Source organism: Lathamus discolor, chromosome 6, assembly GCF_037157495.1.
Source record: "Lathamus discolor isolate bLatDis1 chromosome 6, bLatDis1.hap1, whole genome shotgun sequence".
Lineage (NCBI taxonomy): Eukaryota > Metazoa > Chordata > Aves > Psittaciformes > Psittacidae > Lathamus > Lathamus discolor.
In genome coordinates, this window is record NC_088889.1 from 24,528,404 (window position 1) to 24,550,288 (window position 21,885).

The following is a 21,885-nucleotide window of genomic DNA, read 5'->3' on the forward strand; positions in this document are numbered from 1 at the left end:
AGCCTCCCGCGCCCCACATCGGCGCCCTGGACGGGTAGTGCACTACGAAGGCGTGTGGGGACGCAGACCCCTGAGTCACCCCTGTCCTGGCACAGCCCGGTGCTGCCCTGGGTGGCTCGGAGCGGGTTGCGCGGCCTCTAGAGCACGGCGATCCCTGCCCTAACACCCGAACCTCTGTCGGGGTCGCACAGGGAGACGAAAGTGCGGAAGTGAACAGCGCTGCCCCTCTCCCCGCACCCTCCGTAGCGAATCTGCCGAAGCGCGACCACGACCGGACAAACCCAACTCTACCCCACCCCGCTACGGCGCGGCGCTCGGCCCAATCTTGCGCGGCCCTGCCTACGTCGGAGCGCGGAGACGCTGCGTGGTGGGCGTGGCCGAGTGCGGCCGGGGCCGCGCTGTGGGACGCGCCGGGCCGCGCTTGCTGGGGCTGCCGCTGCCGGGGGAGGAGGAGTGGGAGCAGCTCTTCCCCGCCGCCGGGGAGAGGCTGGAGCGAGGCGCTGGCCGGGTCCGGCCCATGGACCGTCCGTGCCTGAGGCGGAGCCCGCGGAAGGAGCCGCTCGGCCCCGGCGCGGCCGTGAGGGGCGGGGGGCGGCGCGGGGCGCGGGCGGTGCGGCGCGGCTGAGCGCGGCGCACGGGCCTTTCAGCACCGTTTTCCGCCGGCTTCGCGGCCGCTCGGCCGTGCCCTGCCCTGCGCCCGCCGCCGCGGCACCATGTCGGCCAAGGTGCGACTGAAGCGGCTGGAGCAGCTGGTGCTGGACGGGCCGCAGCGAAACGACAGCGTGCTGAGCGTGGAGACCCTGCTCGACCTCTTGGTCGGCGTCTACGCCGAGTGCAGCCGCGACTCGCCGTTGCGCCGCGACCGATACGTCTCCGACTTCCTCGAGTGGGGTGAGGAAGGGGATGAGGAGACGGGGCCAGGCCGGAGCTGGGGAGGGGGGCGGGGCCCGGATCGCGGGGGGCTGTGTGGGCTCCCCGGGCGAGGGGCGGTGGCTGCCCCGGGAGTGCGCTCCCCGCCGCTCCCATCGGCGGCCGAACCGGGCGGGGAGCGGGGACGCCGCCCCTGGATGCGGAGCCTCCCTGGGGAACGGTCCCGCCGCCAGCCGGGGCTTGACCCCGGCAGGTCTCCTCCCTGCCCCGCTCGGCCCCAGGCGAACTGCTTGGCAGCCGCAGCAGGAACAGCACCGGAGTGTCCTTGGCCTGAAACCCTGCTCGGCTTAACCCGAAATGTCAGGCTAATCCAGCGCTCCTCGGAGGCTCCCTACCTGCGGCGGGGAGGAGAGGGAGAGCAGCGGGCTCCGGCTTTGAGATACTGCTCTTGGGCCGGATTGTTGCTGTTAGAAGAGGCGTGTGTGTGTGTGTATGTCTTGAAGAAACAACAGTTACCGCTCATCATGCAGTCTTGGGCATGCCCCCGAAGGACAGAGCAATTCTAAGCAGCCTTTATAACAGCTTTGTTTAATGGTTTCCTACTGTTAAGCAGCCTGATAATGAAAAACCTTCAGTAGTCTGGAGCGTGCTGACAAAAGAAAACGCGGATACTTGTAATAATGCTTGGGATAAAAGTTTTCTCTCCAGTGTTGTTTAGTTAAGACTATTGACTACACGTTAGGGGAGAGAGATCTTTCCCTGCTGCATGCCTAAATGAATTTATGTTAAAATGGCCTTGACGGCTGACTGGTTTATTCATCTGACTAAGTTATGAATAATCATGTATGACAAAGGTGACTTAACTTCTTCATGGAATGAGAATTGGAGGGGAGGGAGGAGAGATCACTGCTCACAAGTATATTGTCCCATTTATCAGCTGTTCCGTGCATGTACAATTAATTAGGCTTTTAAAGAGCCCTCTTATGGAAAAAAAAACCAAAACAAACCCACCCCCCCCAAAAAAAAACAACCCAAAAAAGCCCCCCCCAAAAAAACAGCGACCAAAACAAAGGCTTTCCTAAGGGGGAGGGAGGGGCTGATTTACTTCAGTAAATGCAAATGTATGTCTTTAGCATTACAGACCAGAGCACTAACATTTAGGGACAGCTGGTTCTCCTTAATTTCTGTGGGGACCACCACTCTTTGTCATACACTAACAGACTAAGAGGATTCACTTCCTGGACTCTCCTATTGACGTCAGTAATGCGATTGCCAACTGAATAATTAACCACTTTATCACATCTGCCCCTCAAGGCTGCAGCCTGGGGAACATGATTATTTGTTTTGTGGTGTGAGATTTGTATGTGTTCTGCAAAGTGCAATCTGGTTTTACAGTCTTGCTCCCAAGCTGATGGCTTGAATGAGTGAGCACCTACAAACTGTTAGGATGGTAGTTCAAGCACTGAAGTTGAGGAAAGGATTTAAGGCAGGCCAAAGAATGATATGCTTTTTTCTATAGCACTGCTGGTGGTTGTGTCTTACTGATTGATCCCTGTGTTGTCGCTTTCTGTGTGATGGAGAGACTGATTGCCCAACTGTTTATAAAATCGCTCCTTTTAATTCTGTTTATTGTGTTCACTGAATGTGAAAAGGTTACTGACTTGATGAAAAGTATAGCTTGCAGTAAAAACAGTGTGTAGTTCTTACTGCAGTGTGGGATTACCCTAGTATAACAAAGTGCCTATTCAATAAATAATTGAAATGTATGTGAGCTACCATCTGGTGCTGCAGAGTAGGGATAAAAGTTTATAATCCAGGCCCTCGATGATAAGGAGATGGACCTAATCTGGACTGCTATTTATTACTATATTTCTGTTCCATCAATAAGGAATACCTTTTAAAACCAACTATAGTTGGTGTTCTCTGTTCCTCTCTTTCCTTCAAGCTATTAAAAACAAATAAATGCCAACAACAAGACACCTTTTATCTGTGTCCTAGTGCCCTCACAGTATGTTTCCACTGACAAGGAACTTGTTTCTGCCTCCAGCTAATAAGGAAAATATCATGCCAAACACGCTAATCTTCCTCATGTCATGATGTGCAGTCTTAATTACAGCCTGATTCTCTGTCAGAAGATATTCCGGATTGATGTGCACAAGTTTTCTGTGCTGTTATGTGTCTGTAGAAGCATGAGAGCATAGTTAAATATTTGAGATATACTTTGAAGATCAGTGTTTCTTTATCAACTGGAGACGGAAGGAATTTCCTTTTGACAAAATGGAGACTTATCACTGACAATGGAAATAAGCTGCATAGGTATTAAGGTTAAATTAAGCTGAGCTACATAACAAACATTTCTTTAGTATTTTGGATTTAAAACTGGGTGTGAGGTATCGCACATATAAAATTCCCTTAAAATGATTCAGCATGGCTAATGGACTTGCATTCATAATTGCCAAAATAGAGTTCAGGCGTGGCAGTTGAGGCAGAGCTTCTTCCTGGCTGTGGGGTGCGGAGGAGATGTTGAGTTGTGTGGTGTAGCTGTCTGGCAGCAGCAGTGATGCTGCTCATATTATGAAGCTGATGACTGTGGGAGAAGGGAAGTGGGGAGTCCAAAAATTAAGCCTCACATTTATCCTGTGACACACCACCTTCTCCCTATTCAACATCTGTAAAAGCCTCACACCTCACCTGCAGAGGCTGGTGACACCCAAACGTTGGATCTCATTGCTTCTGCCCTATCAATACCGCTGCTGCTTCCTTGCAGTCCTGCCACAGGCTTATTTCTTCAAAATCATCTTCCTATTTGGTAACCATAGAAGAGTGTAGGGTGTGGCCTTTTGCCTTGAGGCGGCTTGTGGCTTCCATTGCTTTAGAAATGTTGTAAGAATCTGCCATTTTAACCTTGGCAGTCATAGCTTTCCCATGGTGAATGGAGCTTTCAAACAGACTGTATTTTTTCCATGTACTAGAATTATAATACACATACCTTTATGCCAACTGTCATTGGAGAAGAGCTAGCTGAGCTGCAAGTGAGGAGGTCAAAAGCTCTTTTCCGCTAGTTGTTTTTATTTATGAATCCTGTTGAATAAGTTTTCACCCATTTGGTTATCACTGTATTGTTTATATAATAGCTATTGAAATAACGCCCAGTATTCTTACTGGGAATTGAGATCAAGTCTGTTAGTTAGCGGACCCATGTCTACATGTTCAGAAATAATTTCCCAAATCTGTGCCTTTTAAAACTTGCTACATCTGCTGCTCCCAGAGTGAGAAATAGTGAGGAGTCCTGTTCATTCTGGTTGTACTTGCTCATTGCTCTCAAAGTCATCAGCTACAACGCTTGTGCCTCTGGGGCCAAATTGCTTGACCATCTTTGCTTGTCCTTCCAGTTGTCAGGAGAGCAACCTAGCTGGCATCTGGGGTAATGCTGGAACTGGACACTCCTGGGTCCTAGAAAGCCTATGTGGGCCTGAAAGTCCGTGGAGGTACCTCCCTTGTTGAAGCTGATGTAGGCCACTAGTGAAGACTACCTAATGTTATCATAAAGCACAGAGGAGGCTGTGTGGCCTCTGGGCTTATGCAATGGATTATGGTGCACACCAGTGTTGGGTGCTGTGGGGGGGTGTTGTCCATCCACTGCAGAGGGACCTCCTAAGAGACACTTCCTGCAAAAAAAGTTATGCTGTTACTGTTTCTTGTGACAAGGAGAGAAGTATGAAGTGCTGGAGCAGCATGGCTGCAGCTCAGATCCATGCATTGCTTGTCCTTCAGCTTTCAGGTGCAGGGTGTTCTTCCCTGTGGAGCTCCTTGTCCTGTCATACTGAGGAATCTGAATCTTTCATAATGCTGCACTGGAATGGCTGCTTGCAGGTCACCTTGCTCGCTGGCATCATGTTCATCCTCGTCTGACATCACCTTGTTTTTAGGGAGTTATCTTAGCTGGCTGTGGTTGGTGCTCACTGCCCTCTGCTTCCAGTCAGCAGGGACTGGTGAAACTGGCTGCTCCATTTTTGAACAGCTACTTGGCACAGTTTGCAGTCAGTAGGCAAGCATGTTCAGAGAAGAGCCTGACAGGAACGGGCTTTATTTGTATTCAAAATGCTGTTGGTGCGGCATAGGCTCTCTTTCTTGCTCCAGCCTTTGTTTTCTCTGACCCTGTTTTGTACTTTTGGCATGCTACAGAGGGCAGGATGGCACATGCGCCCACATAGTTCATTCAGTGTTGTCTCACTCCTGGACTATGTACTGGCTAGTGCTCTCTGTGAGAACACCTCAAAACCAGTGTCAGTAGTTCAGATTGATCTGAAATGTGACTTTTTTTACCTTTAGGCAGGTACACGGTATACTTCTGTGGACTGTTTCTCCTGATGTGCTATGATCCATCTGTTTGAATGCTGACTTATGTTCTGCATTCTCAGTTTGTGCAAGGTCTGCTGCCTGGCTGGACTGGTGTTCTGCTTTTGGATAGTGGCTGTTTGTTGGCTGGTTGCTTTTTTTGTTGTTGGTGGTTTTTTGGGGGGGGTTTCTGTTTTTTTTTGTTTTTTTTTTTTTATGTTTGGGTGTTTGCTTTTATTTCTCCTGAGAGGGGGAACTTTAAGAGGGCTGAAGCTGTGGGGAAAAGAAAGAAGATTGCAGGTTGTTAGCACAAGAAGGCCACCTGGGCACCTGCTGCCAAGCCCTCTAAGACAGTCTGGCATAAGAGGCCATAGATGGGAAAAATCATGCATGTAAAGTTAATCAGAAAGGGTTGCTGTTGTGCTGGTGCAGTGATTCACACTGTTGGGTTAGAACTGGGGCTTCAGGTTTGCATCTTGCTCTTGGAGGGAGGGGAGCTCTGTGAACTTTGGAAGTCTGTTACCAGATGTACTTTCTCCTTCCAGTTTTGCTTAAAGAGGCACCTTAACCTTTCAAATACAAAAAATATTTAGTGAGGGAATGGAGAGCCTTACAGGTGGCCTTTCTGCAGAAGAGTTTGTAGCTTGTTCTTTCCGCCTGAAAGCAGTTGTATTTAGAAGTGTAGATGTGGACCTGAGAAAAGGTCTTCCCAGCCTGCATTAGAGCATCTTTAAAACTAGCTGCAGGGTAGACCTAGTCTTCTGACTGCCACAGGCGCTGATGTACTAGAGAAAGTACTAGGTAGGGGTGAGGGCACAATGTGTAGCTGAGTGTGCTGCTATAGGAGGCAGAAGCTATCCTTAATATTTTTGAGATGACCTTAGAATTATCAGACTTGGAGGGCTGGTTATGAGGATCTTTGGCCTTTTTGGGTTGCACCAGGAAAAACTGTCACATGATAACATGTTGTGTATCTTGACTTGAGGGCTTAAATTCTTCTCATCCTTCCCTTTAGCGCTTCCTCCCTGCCACCCCTGCTTACAGAAATACACATATAAAGCCAGGAAGAAACATCAGGCTCTGCTAGCTTGTATAATGTCCTTCTCTGTGCAGCAAAAGCTGTACAGCAAGTGATAAGCCTGTTTGGCACATGTGTGAAGTGAGTGTGGTTGGATAATGAAGACAGCTGATGAATTTCAGATTCTGGCCTAAATTCTTCCTACTTCCATCCACTATCTGCCAAAGCCTATTATAATCCTTTATACTAGAGCTAGCAGCCAGGAGGGTGTGGATGTGGGCCCACTGAGGCAGGGTGTCTTGCAGAGGTTCTGGAAGGGCCAGTGGCGGTGGTGGCAGCCATGGTTTCTTTGCATAGTGCAGTGTGGATGCAGCTGGAGCCTTTTCCTGCTCCCTGAAGGCTTTCCTGTGGTCAGAGATGGGGCACTGTAGCGTGGATTGCTTTTGCTTATGAAGTCTTTGATAGTCATCTGGCAGAGTAGTGTGAACATGGCCACTGAATCCCAGTTTCCTGCATTCTCTGTTTTGAGTAAACTGGTTTTGTTCTTCTGAAAAGTATGTTAGGATTAATTCTTGTTGAATTAGCCCAAACTGCCATGTTAGCTTTGATGGCATTGTAGTTGGGGCATGAGGTTCAAAGCCTGCTGCTGTATATATGATGGACCCTTTACAGTACATCTCTTCTAATCTGTTATTTTTAGAACGAGGCAATATCTTCTAATGACTTTTTCTGTAAAACTTTATGCTGTGAAACATTAGCACTGAATGTCGCAGTCATGTTTTGACAGTGGGAAAGTAAAGTGGTCTGGAGGATGTGAGATATATTGGCATGTGCTGTTAAAATGACTCATGTCCTGGGTGAAGCTTTTCTTGTGTCCCATAGGAGGAAGTCATTGTCACTTTCCTCCTCTGGATAAAGTTGCTGATGAGTAGCAGTACTGAGGGCTTGAGGAATTATGTGGTATGTTAAAGGCTGTGGCTTATATTTTTGATTTTAATTTTTATTTATGTATAAAAACTCAAAAAGAGGCAAACAAGTCATAAATTTCTCGTTGTGTAGAAAAAAATGTGTGCTGCTAGTAGCTTCTCACTCATAGTACATAAGGTGTAGAACGCAGAGGTAAGGTTTCATCAGCATCCATAAATCTATCATTTTTTTCTGACTTGTTTCACTTTTCATATTGCTTTGTCATATTTTGCAAAAAAAACTCCTTAATTTACATCTTTTAAACTAATGTTTTTATAGGGGTTGGCGCAGTTACGCGTTACCAGTGGAAATGACTTGGATGTTGGTTTACTCAGCAGATTCAGTACAATGAACTTTTTTATCAAATGAAGCTGAACTTTTTGGTTTTTTTCCAAATAATTCATATGTTAGTGAGTCAGTTTCTTCTACACCTACTAGAAACAAATTATTTTAACTGTGAGTCAGAACTTAAGAGGCTTGTGTCATTAGCTTTTTTTAGCAAGCTACTTTTACTTTATTGTTATATATTAATGTTTGTTGTTTTAGAAATGTTGATCTGTAGCTGAGATCAGTTGGGAATGTCAAACTACTACAGATTCTTCAAATTTATGAAACTTGTATTTTATCCCTTGCTTGTAATTTGAGGCAATTTGTGCAAACTGGTTTTAGATGGGTATTACAAAAAGGAAAAATTATAGTACTTACCTAAACAATCAAAAATTTATCTGAGCCATTAACAGAATATAGATTCATCTTTCTCATTATCTGTGTCTGAAAAGCTGAGTAGGATGGACTACAGGCAAATTTGTTTAGAAAAATAGAAGGGCTTTGTTAAAGCTTTTTACTATGTTTTTGCCTTTGATAATATTTTAAACAGAGTTGAGGTTCATTTTCTCAGTCTTCCATAAGGTACACCTGAGAATTTCAACATATTCTTGATGTAGTTACCAAAGAGCTTGTATTGTGCTTACTAATATATTCCACTGAAGGATTTCATTTTAAAAATCTTTTCTATTCTAGGTCTTTAATTTTGAGTACATTTCTGTGATTCAGTGTGATCTGTTCATTTTAGCTGTGTCCTAATACTAAAGTATTCCACTCTATTTTTCTCATCAGTGTATGCAAATTGCCAGAATGCAGGCTTTCATTTATAAAGATCTTTGTTCACTGTAATGAATGTAGCTTTCTTCAGTAGGAAACTACACACTGTTTTCTTAAGCCCTGATTTTGCATAGACCTCGGTAATCATGTCTGTAGATATACTTAGGGTGCATTCAGATTAAGTGTGTGCATCCATCATTGCCAGCTGAGGCCTTAGGCATCCTGGAGTGCCTGAGATCTTAATTTCTGTCATTCATGTCATCAGGGTCTTAACACTCTGAAACCTGTTGTTACTTAGCCATGGCCTAAAGCTTGAAACGTGACTCAGGGTATCCAACCTGAGACCTCTATAAAGGAGTCTGAGCTTTGGAAAAAGGTGGGGATGTCTTCACCAAATATTGAATCATTGAAAATTTGTGGAGTTTATTAATCAGGGGTACATTAATGAAGGCTGAGGTATAGTTCTTAATTTGCTTGAAAATGGTGCCATTGAGGGCTGAATATGTACAGCTGCCTTTCCCAAAAAGGCCAAGAAGAGAAAGGATCAGAAACAACAAAATTCTGTATGTATCCCAGATTCTTTTCACCAGTTATGATTGTTTTCCAACATAAAAATAAACATGGATAATTGCTCTGTGAAGTTCTACTTGAAACATGTTTATGCTAGGTTAGCAAGATGTTTATGTTCAGGATTTTATGAATTCTATACAAAATTTTGTCTGGGCTTGTAATTCAGATTAAACCTGTATTATACTCTTCTAATTTTCATTAAAAATGGAGTGAAAGATGAAGTAATAAGATGAAATGAGTTTTTAACTCACTTAAAGTAGGTATGTGGAAGTCAGTCTTAAAGGAGTGTTGCAGCTGTTCTGGCCATATTGTACTTTTATTGGGAACGGTGTAATTCATAGGATGTAGATTGACTATTTTTTATGTCGATAGCATAGATTTACCCTAAATACAGCAACCACTATTGAAGTATAGGAGGTTTTAATGTATTGTAATTTCCCTGCAAGGAATGGTCCCTTAGCCTAAGAGCTAAACTGTATGCCTTCCCTGGATAAATGAGACTTTAAGAAAAGCTTTGGGTCCAGTTCTCGAAAGGTACATAAAAATAGATCATGCTCTAAATTGGTTTAAACCCTCTAGTACTGGAAAAAAAGGAGATCAGAAAATGTCCCCTTCTGGTAAAGAATCTATGCTTTCTAACTGAAGGTATTTAAAACTTTTAGGTCTAGAACTCCCTTTTAGAGTTGTGCTAAGTGAGGTGGGGGAAATCTCTGTCCTCAAATTTTGAGGAAGGATGAGGTTTCTGGTAAGTGCATGGTTATACTTCTGGGGCATCTGAAACATTTTTCCCACTTTTGAGGAACTCCTCTGTCCCTGGTTCCTCTCCTCTTCCAGAAATCCATGTGTACCTTGAGAGGAAATGGGAGTCATCTCCATTGCCTTGCACACCTTTGGATTTCTGCTCTTGTTTCAGCATGACTTCTGTGATGTTCATTTTGCACATCCTTCCTCAAAAGTTGTCTTCTTCTGGAAGCTTTTCTGTGTGCTGCTGCCTTTACTGCTGCCCGTGTGAGTTGGATTATCAGTACTGAAAGCCATAGTGTTCTGAGTGTCTTTTATTTTACTGTAATTAAGGCAGAGGAGAAACAGCAGGAGGGTGACTTCAGGCATGAAGATCCTGTTAAAATTTTGAAATATGTTTCCAAAGGCTTTCTTTTCAGTAAGTGCTTTTAGTCTTTAAATTTAATCTTTTTTCTATTAAGATTAATTAGGTCGCCATTCCCTCCACCCCCATTTCTGTGTATGATGGCTACCTGGTTATGGTCTTGTCTCTTGTTGGTGCTGAGAGATGGACACCTAGTGTACATGTCTGCTGGCTTTGTTGTGCAGGCTTCTGACTATTCTTGGACTGTAGACCCAAAGAAATGTATTTTTTCTACAGCTAGGTATACTTGAGTAAGAAGTTTGTGTTGAAGATTTTAAATTAAAGGATTGGGATTCCCTTATCTAGTCTGTGATCATTTGTGCTGCATCTGAGTGAAATGGGAATATAACATCTCTCTGCATTTTCTTTCATTTTAGTTTTGATGTTCTTTGGGGCAAAGAGGGGATGTCGCTGCACACTTGCTATCAGTGGTTCCTTTTAGGATGCAACGCTCTCATGTTAGTCACCTGAAAAAAGGAAACTAAACTTTAGTGATTCAGAACCTCACCCTATATGACTTGTTACAGGAGACTGGGAGAAGAAAATTTCTATGTGTACAAATGGCTAAAAAGTGATCTAAAGGTCCTAGTGGAACAACTGGTAGCTAGTAACCACTAGATGCTGGGTTATAAACACAGAGTGAGGCCTGAAGTCTGTGGTATTTAATCTTTCTGCCTTTTATGGGTAACGTGGTATTTTTCCTAAACTCACAACAATTCAGTTTCCAGAACAGACTTTCTGAGAAGTTGCAGATGAGTTAGCCTGTTGTGTCACAGGGAAGAAGCACAAACATTTTCCTTACAGATCCACTTTAACTAGTTGTAGCAAAATGCCTTAGTCATGTGGCATGGTATTGTGCAGAGGAGTTGAGTTTGACTGTGTTAACTTACTCTGTTATGTAACTGAAGAGTTCCATTACCAGTAAGTTCAGCCTTTGGTTTCCTGGACAGTTAATATTTAAGTTGGGAATAATGGCAGTATACAAACAGCTGTTTTGAAACTGTGGTTCTGCTGGCCTGTACTCCAGATAACGTAATACAGGACAACACACAGCAGGGATACTGAACTGGAGGCTGCATCAGGCCCACAGGCTGTCTTTTATCTTATCCCTAGAAGTATTTACTGGTTATTAAGGCAGCTGAAGTGTGGTTATCACTCTGTGTATGTGTCGTGGTTTAAACCAATCCACACAGGTCGTCCACTCACCCCCCCCCCCGACCCTCCCCACTCCCGGAGGGATGGGGAGGAAAATCAGGAGAATGTAACTCCCACGGGTTGAGATAAGAACAGCCCAGCAACCAAGGTACAACACAAACCACTGCCGCCACCACAAATGATAATATTGATAAGAGAAAATAACAAGAGGATACGATACCACCGCCGAACGAGTTCGACCCCCCCGAAGAGCCAGAGCCTGCCCCTTCCGGGTAACTTCCAGTTCCCCCTCCAGGCATGACGTGCTATGGTATGGAATACCTCCTTGGCCAGTTCGGGTCAGGTGTCCTGTCTCCGCTTCCTCCCGGCCTCCCTCGTCCCCAGCAGAGCATGAGACCCACAGAGTCCCCGGCCAGAATAAACATTACCCAGCAACAACTAAAAACAATCGGTATTATCAGCTCTCTGCCCAGGCTGGAAGTCAAAACACAGAGCTTGCACCAGTCACTAAGAAGGAGCAAAACGGCTCCTGGTAAACCCAGGACAGTATGTTATTGCAGGCCAGCAGGATTTAACAGACTGCTGGGTGTAGTGCTGTGGCAACAGGGCTGTTCTGGTCAGGCTTGACGCAGGCAGGCAAGACCCAGTCAGGTCTACATCTATGCTGTCCTGGTTTCAGCTGCCGTAGAGTTAATTTTCTTCCTAGAAATAATAAGTCCTTGTGCATCCTGAAGTTGCCACTCTCCTGATTTGAATTGTAAAGACAAAAGACCTGACACTTTGAGAAAGAAGGAGGGATTTTTTGTTAAAAAAAAAAAGTGATGGACAAGCATTTACTGCTCTTAGGAAAGGACTTTGCAGTAATTATCCTAAATGTTAAAGGCATGCAAGCATTTAAGTGGCTCAAACCTAGAGCAGAAGTGCCCTGATTTTGACAGAATCAGAGTTACAGGTAGTCTAATCGTAAACTTCCTGTTCTTGTGGATACTATTGCACATTTTAAATGTTTTGTTTAATATTTCAGGTGCTTTTTGAGGGCAGGGACAGCAGAAATTCAATGCTTTACCTTTTGCATACCAGTGTTATATTTCCTCCATCCTATAAAACCTCATGAAGTTCAGTATGACAAGTGTGAAGTTTTGCACTACGGAGCAGTAAAAGTCATGGAATGACCAACTAGAAAGTATCCTTGCAGAAAAAGATTTGGGGATCATGGTAAACAGTTAGTTAAAGTCAGTACTGCATTAGTGCAGAAATGGAGGCTGCCTGTATACGGTACTGTACTGCAAAAGCAAGATGTAGCCAGCAGGCTGAGGAAAGTAGTTATCCTGTTCTTTACAGCACTTGTGAGGACATTTCTGGAGTATTTTGTCCAGTTCTGGACTTCCCAGTACAGAAGAAACACTGCAAAACTGAAGTGAGTCCCGCAGAGAACCACTGACTTGGTTGGAGGCCTGAAGCATGTGGTGTGCAAGAAAAGCCTGGAATACCTGGGTCTGGTGAGCCTGTAGAAGCGGAATCTGATCATGATCTTCAACTGCCAGTTGTGTGAATAGGGAGAACACAGAGGCAGACTCTTCTCAGGTGCAGTGTCAAGGAGAGGCAATGAACACAGATTGTGACAAGGAGGATTCTGACTCTGTGTAAGGGGGGAAAAAATGTTCTTCTTGAGGGTAGTTCAGTCACTGGAAGAGGCACCCAGGGAGGTGATAGTCTCTCTATCCTAGGAGATGTACCTCAGCTGAACAAGGCCTTGAGTAACCTGATTGAACTTTGATGTTATCTTGAGTTGGAGGTTGGATTCTGATCTCCAGGGGTCCCTTCCAAACTAAAATTGTTTAGTGGTTCAGTATTATCTTCCCCCACTCCATTAGTAAATGTATTTAACATCATGTCTCCTTTAATAGGAACCGGTTGTTCTTCATATTTCTCAGAATGAAAAGAAATATGTGAAACAGAATCTTGTTACTGTAGATGAAGTAGTTGACACAACTTGCGTAAATTACCTTTTTGGGTTTGTTTTTTTTTTTTTTTTTTTGTAACTTAGGTGTTTACCCTGATAGGTTGGCATTTTACCATGATTCCGAACATAAGTATTGACAAGCTTTTAACATTAAGGCTTGTAAATGATGGAAAACTAAATTTTCTTCACATTATTCTGCCATGTATTTAATAAATGCACCTGCTTCCTTGTTCCTGGAGGAGAATTGCCAGAACAGGTTTCAAGAACTTTGAACCTGTGTTATATGTCTAGTGGTTTTTCCCAGGTGTGATTTCTGTATATCTAGTTGTTACCCTTGATAGCAGTTGAGGTATTTTAAAGCTTTGTTCTACTGAGCTCTCAGAAGAGCCTGCAATCTCTGCATGACTGTGAGCCTGAATCATCCTTTACAAAAAATACAGGTTTAGCTGTTCTGCTGGATACGTTCTCATATCACAAAGGGATCTCCATCTAGTAGGATTCCTAATACCCCTGTATCTGACATTGTAAGGAGTCCGCCTAAGCAGTTGCAAACAACAGGGTGAAACAAATCTTCCTCATAGTTGTAAAGATCTAATGTGACATAGTCGCTGTTCTTTTGTTTCATCTGTAAAATGAGAGCTCGTATGACTTGCATGATGTTAGACTTGCAACATGGTTTTAATGCTGATACTCTCTTGATGATAGTGCACTTAACAAACCAAAATACAGAACATATTGTTTCAAAATCATATTGATATATGGAAAATAGCATGGGAAGTGCTATCAGTGATGAGGATAACAATGTACAAATGGGACAAAACTCAAGAACTGAATCCTTTATTAGTGGTTTGTTGTAGTTACGAATAGGGTTTGTATATCTGGGGGTTTGCGTGTGTTGCTTGCACACTCCTGGGACATACTTCCTGTGAGAATGAAGACCTTGGGCCCACTGTGGGAAAGGATTTTGTTCGAGACCATCTTAAAAACCTGAATGTGCACAAGTCCATGGGACCTGATGAAATCCATCCGCGGGTCCTGAAGGAGCTGGCGAATGAAGTTGCTAAGCCACTGGCCATCACATTTGAAAAATCATGGCAGTCAGGTGAAGTTCCCAATGACTGGAAAAAGGGAAATATAACCCCCATTTTCAAGAAGGGGAAAATGGAAGACCTGGGGAATTACAGAGCAGTCAGTCTTACCTCTGTGCCTGGCAAAATCCTGGAGCACATTCTCCTGGAAGGCATGCTAAGGCACATGAAAAACAAGGTGCTTGGTGACAGCCAGCATGGCTTCACTAAGGGGAAATCCTGCCTGACCAATTTGGTGGCCTTCTATGACGGGACTACGGAACTGATGGCCAGGGGTAGAGCAGTTGATGTCATCTACCTGGACTTGTGCAAAGCGTTCGACACTGTCCCGCATGACATCCTTGTCTCTAAGTTGGAGAGACATCAATTTGATAGGTGGACCACTCAGTAGATAAAGAACTGGCTGGATGGCCGCATGCGGAGTTGTGGTCAATGTTTCAATGTCCGGCTGGAGACCAGTAACAAGTGGTGTCCCTCAGGGATCGGTGTTGGGACCGGTCTTGTTCAACATCTTTGTTGCTGACATGGACAGTGGGATTGAGTGCACCCTCAGCAAGTTTGCTGATGACACCAAGCTTGTGGTTTGGTTGATATGCTGGAGGGGAAGCAATGCCATCCAGAGGGGCCTTGACACACTTGTGAGGTGCGCTGATGCCAACCTTATGAAGTTTAACCATGCCAAGTGCAAGGTCCTACAGCTGGGTTGGAGCAAACCCAGGCACAGCTACAGGTTGGGCAAAGAAGAGGTTCAGAGCAGCCCTGCAGAGAAGGACTTGGGGGTGTTGGTCGATGAGAAAATGAACATGAGCCAGCTTCAGTGTGCACTCGCAGCCCAGAAAGCCAACCGTATCCTGGGCTGCATCAAAAGGAGCGTGACCAGCCGGTCGAAGGAAGTGATCCTGCCCCTCTACTCTGCTCTTGTGAGACCTCACCTGGAGTATTGTGTGCAGTTCTGGTGTCCTCAACATAAAAAGGACATGGAACTGTTGGAACAAGTCCAGAGGAGGGCCACAAGGATGATCAGGGGACTGGAGCACCTCCCGTATGAAGACAGGCTGAGAAAGTTGGGGCTGTTCAGCCTGGAGAAGAGAAGGCTGCATGGAGACCTCGTAGCAGCCTTCCAGTATCTGAAGGGGGCCTATAAGGGTGCTGGGGAGGGACTCTTCATTAGGGACTGTAGCGATAGGACAAGGGGTAATGGGTTCAGGCTTTAACAAGGGAAGTTTAGGTTGGATATAAGGAAGAAATTCTTTCCTGTTAGGGTGGTGAGGCACTGGAATGGGTTGCCCAGGGAAGCTGTGAATGCTTCATCCCTGGTGGTGTTCAAGGCCAGGTTGGACAGAGCCTTGGGTGACATGGTTTAGTGTGAGGCATCTCTTCCCATGGCAGGGGGGTTGGAACTAGATGATCTTAAGGTCTTTTCCAACCCTAGCTATTCTATGCTTCTATAACAAGATTTTTTCAAAATTCTCCTGATTTCTAAATGCCAAGAAGTCTGGTAGACATCCTTGCCAGAGAACATGTGCCATCAGCTAAGTCATGAAGAGTTTTGTTGACTCTGCTATATAATACAGTGGTTCATTACCCATCTGGGGCAAGGACTGTGTATGTGAGCAATTTATAAAGTGTGTTAGTTTTTCAGAAGAGACTTTGTTCAAAATGTTGTATAGTTGTTTTGGATGCTGTGGTTGTGAGCCCTCAGCTGTCTTTATGATTGATGTGTGGGAGTTCTTCACAGCTGCAGTATATTGCTTCCTTCTTGGAAGGTACCTGCACACTGCAGATATCTTTTGGGGAGAAAACAGGTAAAGTAATGGCAATAACTTCTTTCTTTGAGTCTTGCTGCATAAAACTACAGAGAAATATCATCCCCCTCCTCTCATAATACAAGAAATAGCTCCCTCTCCTTAATTTCCTCTTTCATTTCGTTGCTCAGAGGTTTTTTTACTTCTTATTTCCTATTTATATTTAGAAAAGGTGCTTTGCAATGATGTTGTTAAAACAGCAATGCACACTTCTACGCTCATTGCTGCAGTGATCTTTTGCATCAGTGGCTGTAATATGTCATCATGCACATTGGTAATAATGGCTCTGTCTTCAAGTGTGTACTTGGTAGCTACAGAATAAATAATACAGACACTTTACTGGAAAATGTGCTTTAGTAATTTACCTTCAGAGCTCTGTGGGTAGCTCTGAAATCAGTGACAGCTGGTGAAAGATAATGGATTATCTTTCTGCAAGGGAAGCATGGACAAGACCTACTTCTTTACTTCAATCTCCTTGCCCCTGTCTCTCCCTCCCCCATCATGTCCCATGTAACACTTAAGAGCCTGCGCTCTCCGTTTTCTGAGGGACTTAGGTGGAGACTGTTAGTTATCACTTTTGTGTTTAAAAGAAAAACAAAAAAAAAATTGGCAAGGAAATAAATTTAGCTGTGCATAACAATTCGTGGAAGAGGAAATCAACACTGTCAACTTGTAATCTTCTAACATTTGTCCAGAAATAGATTGTTGAGGAGCCATAGTATTTGAATTAAAATTTGCAGCATTGGAATAAAAAATAAGCAGGTACATGGATTTGAAAAGGTTGGGGAAATTAAAAACATCACTTCAAGTCCTAAATATTGATCAATATACTACAAATGGTGGTCAGGCCAGATGTCTTTACCTGGTACTTCCAGAAGTGGTAACCTATAGTTTAAGTTGAATTTATGTATTAAAATGTCTGTTAAAAAAGATTTTGAAGGAGAGAGATGGAAATGATTTACTTGAAGAAAAGTTTTTCTTACGTGATAACTCAAAGACTCCTACTAGACTTTGGGGGTTTTGATGTGTTAAATTATGTTCACGTAACAAAAATAAGACTCCAGATTGATATCTTGGTTCTTTGAAAATGCATTTTTTTATAGAGTGGTTCTTCAGAAAAGTGAAACTTCTTACATATTCATTTATAATACAGTCGTAAACACTCCTGGCTTCTTTTCTTCCTTTAAAATACAGCTGAACAGTTAGTCAGGGGCAAACTTTGCCAGCAACTGCACAAACTACTCAGCTCTTGTAAAATTTCTTAAAATAATTAGGCACATTTTTGTTCCTGTGTAAGAATTAATTATTTTTGTTACTTTAAAGGCCATGAAGCTATCAAGAGATTAAAACCTTTTTGGTAATATTCATGTCCTTGCTGGATTCACAGTGGCAACCTGAAGATGGAATGATATGTTACTAAACCAGCAGTTCTGAGCACCTTTTTCATGTAGGTTAGAGAAGAAAATTATGTAAACTGGTATAAATACTGAGAATCTTGAGATGAAAAGTAAAGGGAGAAAAAAAACCAACAGAACTCTTTCAAACTTTTCTTTAGAAAATTCCAAAGCAGTGTATGGAACAGAAGGATTGTATAAACTCAGCTCCACAATACTTGCATCAAAAATGAAACTATCATGTCTGAACTACAGTATCAGGGATGAAAAGTTTGACAGTCTTTAAAAGATTGTGGTTTGGGACTGAATGTTTTTATTTTTTTAAGTGAGTCAGTGGAAGTGGAAAATATTACTTAAGAGTTAAACCAATCACTGAGTGGGCAAAGTAGCCAAGCTTTACTTAGATGACACTGGAGATAAATTAGTAAAGGAAAATATTAAATTCTGTGTGGAAAAGAAGGAGGGAATAGGGTATAGCTAAAATTATGTGCAAGAAAGTAGAAAGGCAACTGTTTGGCTTTTCTCTATGTAAATAGTTGCCTCGATGTCTATGCTAGTTTACAGTTACATTGCAACAGCTTAAAGTATCTTAAAGATTGGCAGATCTTGCCTTGTCCTTCTGCTTGTGGTCTCCTCAGAGGCCATGTACTATTTCAGAAGATTTCTATTAGGAAGTGAATTCATCTTTCCTGGTTCCTACTCTGAAAATGGAAAGGTGTAAAGGCACATCTACACTGGTAGGGTTTTTTAACTGCGTCTGTACTGGCATGAAGGTGTTCACCCTGCTGTTGCATTGGAGCATCCAAATGTTTGCTTGTTATTTTTGAGTATGAGTAATGAAAAAGTTTGGAAGCCAACAGAATAGAGCCTGAGGTACAGATGAAGATTTGAGATTGCCAGCCTACTACAGGCTTGTTCTGAATGTCCTGGTACTTGATTTTCTGTTTTCAGATCAACATGCCTGTCTAGGTGGGCTGCAAATGAGGAAGGAAAAGGAATTCTCTACTTAAATGCATGGAAATAAATCCTAGGGCAAAAGTATTATGGATGTAGAGTTTATTAAATAAAGATGGCATGTGGATAATCTTACTCATAAATTCAAGCAAGGAGGAGTGTAAGAAACTGAGCAGTTGTCTTTAAAGCAGCAAGCTTAAAAACAGAGTGTTCTATCAGGTACTGCATCTGATATAAAAACATGTTGGGATGAGCTTGACTCTAAGTATCTACCTTGAAAAGCTGAGGAGTGAAACATAAAGGTACAATATGTGGTATTTACAACTGTGACTGTAATGATTGAAATACTTTTCATATGTTAATGGCAGTAATTTTGGTATTGGCTAAGTACAATGAACATACTTTTGTTTCCTACTGGCTTTAAGCATATGCAAGAAAGAGGAAGAAGCTAAAGCCCAGGGAGCTTGGAATACTGCTAATCAGGCTGGGGTGTGCATTAATGGGAGGTGTGTGAGGATATAAGCTTCCAGGAGCCCACAAGAGGTTTGGGAATGCCTAGAATTGTGTGTTCTTTAAACAGTGTGTTTGTGTTGTGTGGCCTGGCAGTCTCTTGAGATCTTGTTGTCTAAAACCATGATACAGAAACTGGATTTAAGAAATTCTGAAAGATATCATTGCAAAGATATTAAGAAATGATGGGCTAAAAATACTAAACAAAAGCAAAAGTGTGTTCTTTGATACATAAAAAAATGAGATAAGGGGAAAGAGCTTTTTCAGTGTGATGTATATTAATTAGCAAAAAGCTGAATAAGAAAGGTCGAGGGGAAGAGAAGAACGGAGGACTCCATCCCAACTGTACTAGAGAAAGCTGAATTTATAATGCTTGGAGACCTGGAAACGTCTCTAGGAAAAGGCACAGTATTCTGTTTTTAGATTCTTGTTACTTATGCTTTGCATATGCATGTGATGTTGAAGCTCTTCAGTAGTGCTCTAAATCATTGGATTTTAAAAATTCACTCTTAACTGTTCCAGGATTTGACTGCCCTAAGGACACTGTTTGATTTAAAGGACAGTTTAAAATTGGAACTTGTATAAACTGTCATTTGTCTAATCATAGAATCACAGAATAGTTAGGGTTGGAAAGGACCTTAAGATATCTAGTTCCAAACCCCTGCCATGGGCAGGGACACCTCACACTAAACCATGTCACGCAAGGCTCTGTCCAACCTAGCTTTAATATTCCAAATTAACGTTTATCCAAAAATGTTTTCTTTCAGTGTTATTTGATGTCTATTTAAACAAAAAAGCAATAGCCAGCCAAGCAAACAACCAAACAAAGCCCTGCTTCCAAGCAAGCCTTAGGTGGATTTTTATTCTTAATAGCAGGTGTTACAATCTTGGTCAGTTTGAAACTTCGTAATAATTACTTGATGCTGTTTAGCAAAGAAGTAACTTAAATGGCAGTATTCTAAAACAGAATTCTGGAGGCGTCTTGGTTCATTTCTTAGTCATGACAGTTTTTGGCTTTTTTTGAACCATGAGCACTCTAAAAAAACATCTGTTCTGCTAATGATCCATGTACCGCGCAGTTTGACTCCATTTCTGGAAGTCTACATCTAAACCCAGGTTAGAGGAACTCCTCATAGATTTCCAGTAGATTTATTCTCTCCTCTTCCCCCTGCACAATCTATACGCTCCTTTTTCAGTTTAAATTTTAACTGGAATATAAGGAAAGTCTGGGGATAGATACAGACAAATTTTGAAATGTGCGGAGTCAGTAAGACATTATGGAAAAGTTGCATAGTGAATTGAGAAGAACGTTGCTTTACCTGGGCAAAGTTTTTGTCACGCTTGGAAGGCTGAGAGATTTATTTCTCTTCCCTTTCTACTCTCTTTACATCCTTTCTGAGCAAGTAAGCGTCAGTAAGCATCCTGCCTTCTGGAGATGTGCTTGTCTTCTGAGTACCCCAGATCCCAGGGATTTTTCTATTACAGGTGACTGACCATGCTCCTAATGCCCTGCTTGCCATGTGTTGTGTTAATAGTGACTTAACACTTTGAATCCATACAATAGTGCTGCTCTAGAGGTCTTCCTTTTTGTTGCTCTTAGCCAGGGGCATTGGAAGGAGCAGAGCAAGGCAGAATGGCTGTGGATCCAGAGTTCCTGGTGTAGAAAGGGAGCTGAAGAAGTCAGAGTATTTATAATAGTAAAAAAACCAGTCTGAGCTTTCCGCTATAACGTGCAACAAATCTTAGCACAGGACTTGCTAGTATTCTCTGCAGATTTAAAGACAGTCGCCCTCTTCTTTGTTTGAGAGCTACTCTAAATATTCTCGTGCCTGGTTACAGTAATTGCTTGTCACATGTCTTTGTGGCCTTTTCCTATGGCAAAACTCTGACTTTTAAGTCACCTTTTAATTAGATCTGGAGCTCCAGGGAAGTTCTGAAATAGGGTGAGTAATGTCTGAGAAAATGTCCTGCTGCCCACTGCCATTTAAAAGGAAGTGGGGTGAAGAGAAAGATGTGCCACACCTGTGCTTAAACTAGCTGTTGCTATCTGAACTGAAATTGAAAACCAGCTTACAGTATTTACTGCATTCTGTAGCACTGTAAGCTGATGTAATGCTCATCCCCTTAGTCTTGTACTTCCTGGTTCATTCAAAAATTCAAAAACAAGGCCATTTTGCCCTTCTGCAGCCTCATCCTGCTGCCTGCCTTGGGCTGGGGCTCAAATGTCACTGCTGTGTGTGAGTCACATCGGGTGAGTGGTTCAGCAGGAGGAGACAGGATAGACAAATTAGCTTTCTCCTGGAAACGTTCCCTGGTTTGACATACCAGGTGAGCATTGATGGTGATCCAGACAATAGAGTGAAGTGTGGTGGAAAGGAACAAGGAGGAACTCTTTCAGCAGCAGGATGGATTTCCTGGAATAAAGTGGTCATGTAGCTCCACTATTCAGTTGTCTCAAATGTCTGGGATGTCAGACAGTCCCAGGGGCAGCCTGTAATTCAAAGAGCATCGATGTGCATGTGTCTTTTGTGCTGAATAGGATTGTCTTGAAGAAAACAAAAGGACTGAAGATGAAGTTTAAGAAGACATCAAGTATCAACAGTTACTGAAGAGTGGAAAGGATTCTTTATTCTGGGATAGTAAACTTTTCTTTGCATTTTTTTATCAAGGAAAAGGTCCACTTTTGAAAGCCTTATGAAATTCAGGTAGAAGCGAGATCTAGTATTTCAGCCTCTTCAAAAAGACAACACCCAGATCTTACTGGGCTTCTGCAGAACAGAAAGGTATTGAAGTTTGTAAGGCTGAAGAGGCTGATAGAGCAGCAAGGAATCATGGTTGGTGTGTAGCCTGTTGAAAGAGCTGAGAACCTTAGGAAAAGGTAGGAGGGGCATGGCAGCTTTCCCTCTCCCAAACAAATGTGACAAGTTGGAAAGGGGTATGAAAAACAGGACTATAGGCTGCAGTCAGGAACACAGTTTTTCTTGGAGCTTTCTTAATTCTCCCAAGGTT

The 21,885-nt window shown here is 43.1% G+C and overlaps 1 protein-coding gene across 12 annotated transcripts in view; it reads left to right on the top strand.

Moving 5' to 3' along the window:
- Nucleotides 1-377: 377 nt before the first annotated feature.
- CDC42BPB (CDC42 binding protein kinase beta) overlaps nucleotides 378-21,885 on the top strand; it is a 100,847-nt gene continuing 79,339 nt past the window's right edge. For all 12 annotated transcript variants that reach the window (XM_065685143.1, XM_065685146.1, XM_065685144.1 and 9 more), the window contains exon 1: nucleotides 378-891. In XM_065685143.1, coding sequence (XP_065541215.1) covers nucleotides 714-891 — 178 coding nt within the window. In that variant the 5' untranslated portion in view covers nucleotides 378-713. The remainder of the gene's footprint in view (nucleotides 892-21,885) is intronic.